Source organism: Geospiza fortis, unplaced genomic scaffold (assembly GCF_000277835.1).
Source record: "Geospiza fortis unplaced genomic scaffold, GeoFor_1.0 scaffold662, whole genome shotgun sequence".
Taxonomy (NCBI): domain Eukaryota; kingdom Metazoa; phylum Chordata; class Aves; order Passeriformes; family Thraupidae; genus Geospiza; species Geospiza fortis.
Window position 1 is genome coordinate 185,683 of NW_005054450.1, and position 2,080 is coordinate 187,762.

The 2,080-nt window shown below is 47.0% G+C and overlaps 1 protein-coding gene across 1 annotated transcript in view; it reads left to right on the forward strand.

The window, feature by feature from the left end:
- The window catches only part of C1QTNF12 (C1q and TNF related 12), a 7,444-nt gene extending 6,863 nt beyond the window's left edge, over positions 1-581 (forward strand). The window contains exon 8 of the mRNA XM_005427678.2: positions 68-581. Coding sequence (XP_005427735.1) covers positions 68-166 — 99 coding nt within the window. The 3' untranslated portion in view covers positions 167-581. The remainder of the gene's footprint in view (positions 1-67) is intronic.
- The last annotated feature ends 1,499 nt before the right edge of the window (positions 582-2,080 follow it).

The window sequence follows — 2,080 nt, forward strand, 5'->3', positions numbered from 1 at the left end:
CCTGCTGGTGGAAGGGATTTTCCCTTGTTTTCCCGCAGAAATTCCCATTTCTCCCATTTCCCTGCAGGCTGGCCAGTACACCTCCATCTTCGTGGACAACGGCGCCGGCGCCGCCGTCACCGTGCAGCCCGGCTCCGATTTCATGGGAATGCTGCTGGGAGCCTAGCAGGAGGATGGCACCCAGAATTCCCAAATTCCCAAATTCCTGCCTTTTGGACTGCAAACCCCCCAGATTAACCGTGAAACTGCTCCTGTTCCTGCAGAATTTAATTCATCCCCAGCTCCTCCAGCTTTGCTTCCAGAAGTTGCTGCTGATTTTTGAGGTCCTCACCGGCTCGTTCTTCACCAGAATTCTGCTTTTTACCCTCTTTTTACCCAAAAAACCCTTTGGAATATTTGATTTGTGCTTCACCAGGCGCTCACGGAGCAGCACGCTGACTTTGGGCTCGTTGTGTTGTAATTTGGTTTTTTCACTGTAGCACTTGTAACCAGCACGGCTTTGGGGTTTTTTTTTGGGATTGATTTGGGTTTTGTGTTGGGGTTGGAAATGAAGGATTGAGATGGGAAATACCAGAAATAAATCAGTGACTCTTTTCTGTGTGGTGGGGAGGAAGGGGACAAGGATTTTCCAGCAAAATTGCTTTTTCCAGGGGGTTGGGAATGGTGTGGATCCTCTCCCAGGTTCAGATTTGGGTGTATTTGACCAGGAAAATGTTTTCCTACAATCCAAGCAATCCAAGGCTTGAACCCTTTTATATCCTTTATATTAAAATAAAATTATATATTATAATTATATATATATATTTATTATATATATAATTATGTCTCTAATTATATATTTTCTAAATTTAATTATATATATTTTATATTTTTAGAAAGTATATAATATATATAATTATATTTATATATATGGTTTTCCATCGTTTATATAGACAGTTTTCCCAGTTTATTTATTCACTCTCCCTCAAATCCTGGAATCCTGAACTCCTCCTCAAACCAGGAATCCCAAACTCTTCTCGTCCTCAAGCCCAAGATCCCAAATTCTCACCCAAACTAGGAATTCTGAATTCTCACCCAAACCAGGAATCCCGAGCGTCCCCTCAATCTCAGAATCCCAAACTCTTCCTCAATCCCAAAATTCAAAAATCTCCCTCAAATCTCAGAATCCTGAATTCCTCCTCAAACCAGGAATCCCAAACTCCCTCTGAATCCTGGAGTCCCAAACTCTCCCTCAGTCCCAAAATCCCAAACTCTCCCCCAACCCCAGAATCCCGAACTCCCCCCATTCCCACCCCAAGCCCCATTCCCGGGGCCATCCCCTGGGTCTATCCCGCTCAGGGCCCCAAAGCAGGAGCGGGGATTTTTCGGGAATCTCTGGAGTCCCCCCAGCCCCAAACACGCCGGGCTGAGCGGTTCCCGGTCCCCACCCCATTTATCACATCCTGGCATCGCAGATTTTTGTTTCATTCCCGTTTTTTTCTGGCTCCGGGAGCTCCGGGAGCCAGGAATTTAAATTGGTGTTTGCAGAGGAATGCGGGTTTGGGTGCCAAACCCCGATATCATCTGTCTGGCACCTCCAGGGCAGGTGATTCCCGGGGAAAAATGGGAATGTTGGGCTGGGATTGGCACAGCCCGCAGCCCCGGGGGCTTCTCCTGCTCTCCCAGCACAGGGAAAAAGGGAATTCCCAGGAGTTTCCAGGGTTTTTCAGCGGTTCCTCCCTCCCTGCCCATGCCCAGTGGCTGTGGAGTCATTAAAGCTGGAAAAATCTGGGAGAAATCTTTAATTCTCTTCCCTACTCCTTGTCCTGAGTGTTGACCTGCGGGATTGGATGTGGGTTGAGGAATTTTGGGGAATTTTGGGGAATTTTGGGGAATTTTGGGAATTTGGGAAGGGGCAGATTCCAAAGGGGAATCCAGGAAAATCAGGGATAAATCCTTAATTCTCTTCCCTACTCCTGAGTGTTTGGGAGCTGATGAATCTCCCTGTGGGATTGGATGTGGGATGAGGAATTTTGGGGGATTTGGGGAATTTTTGGGGATTTGGGAAGGGCAGATTCCAAAGGGGAATCCGGGAAAATCA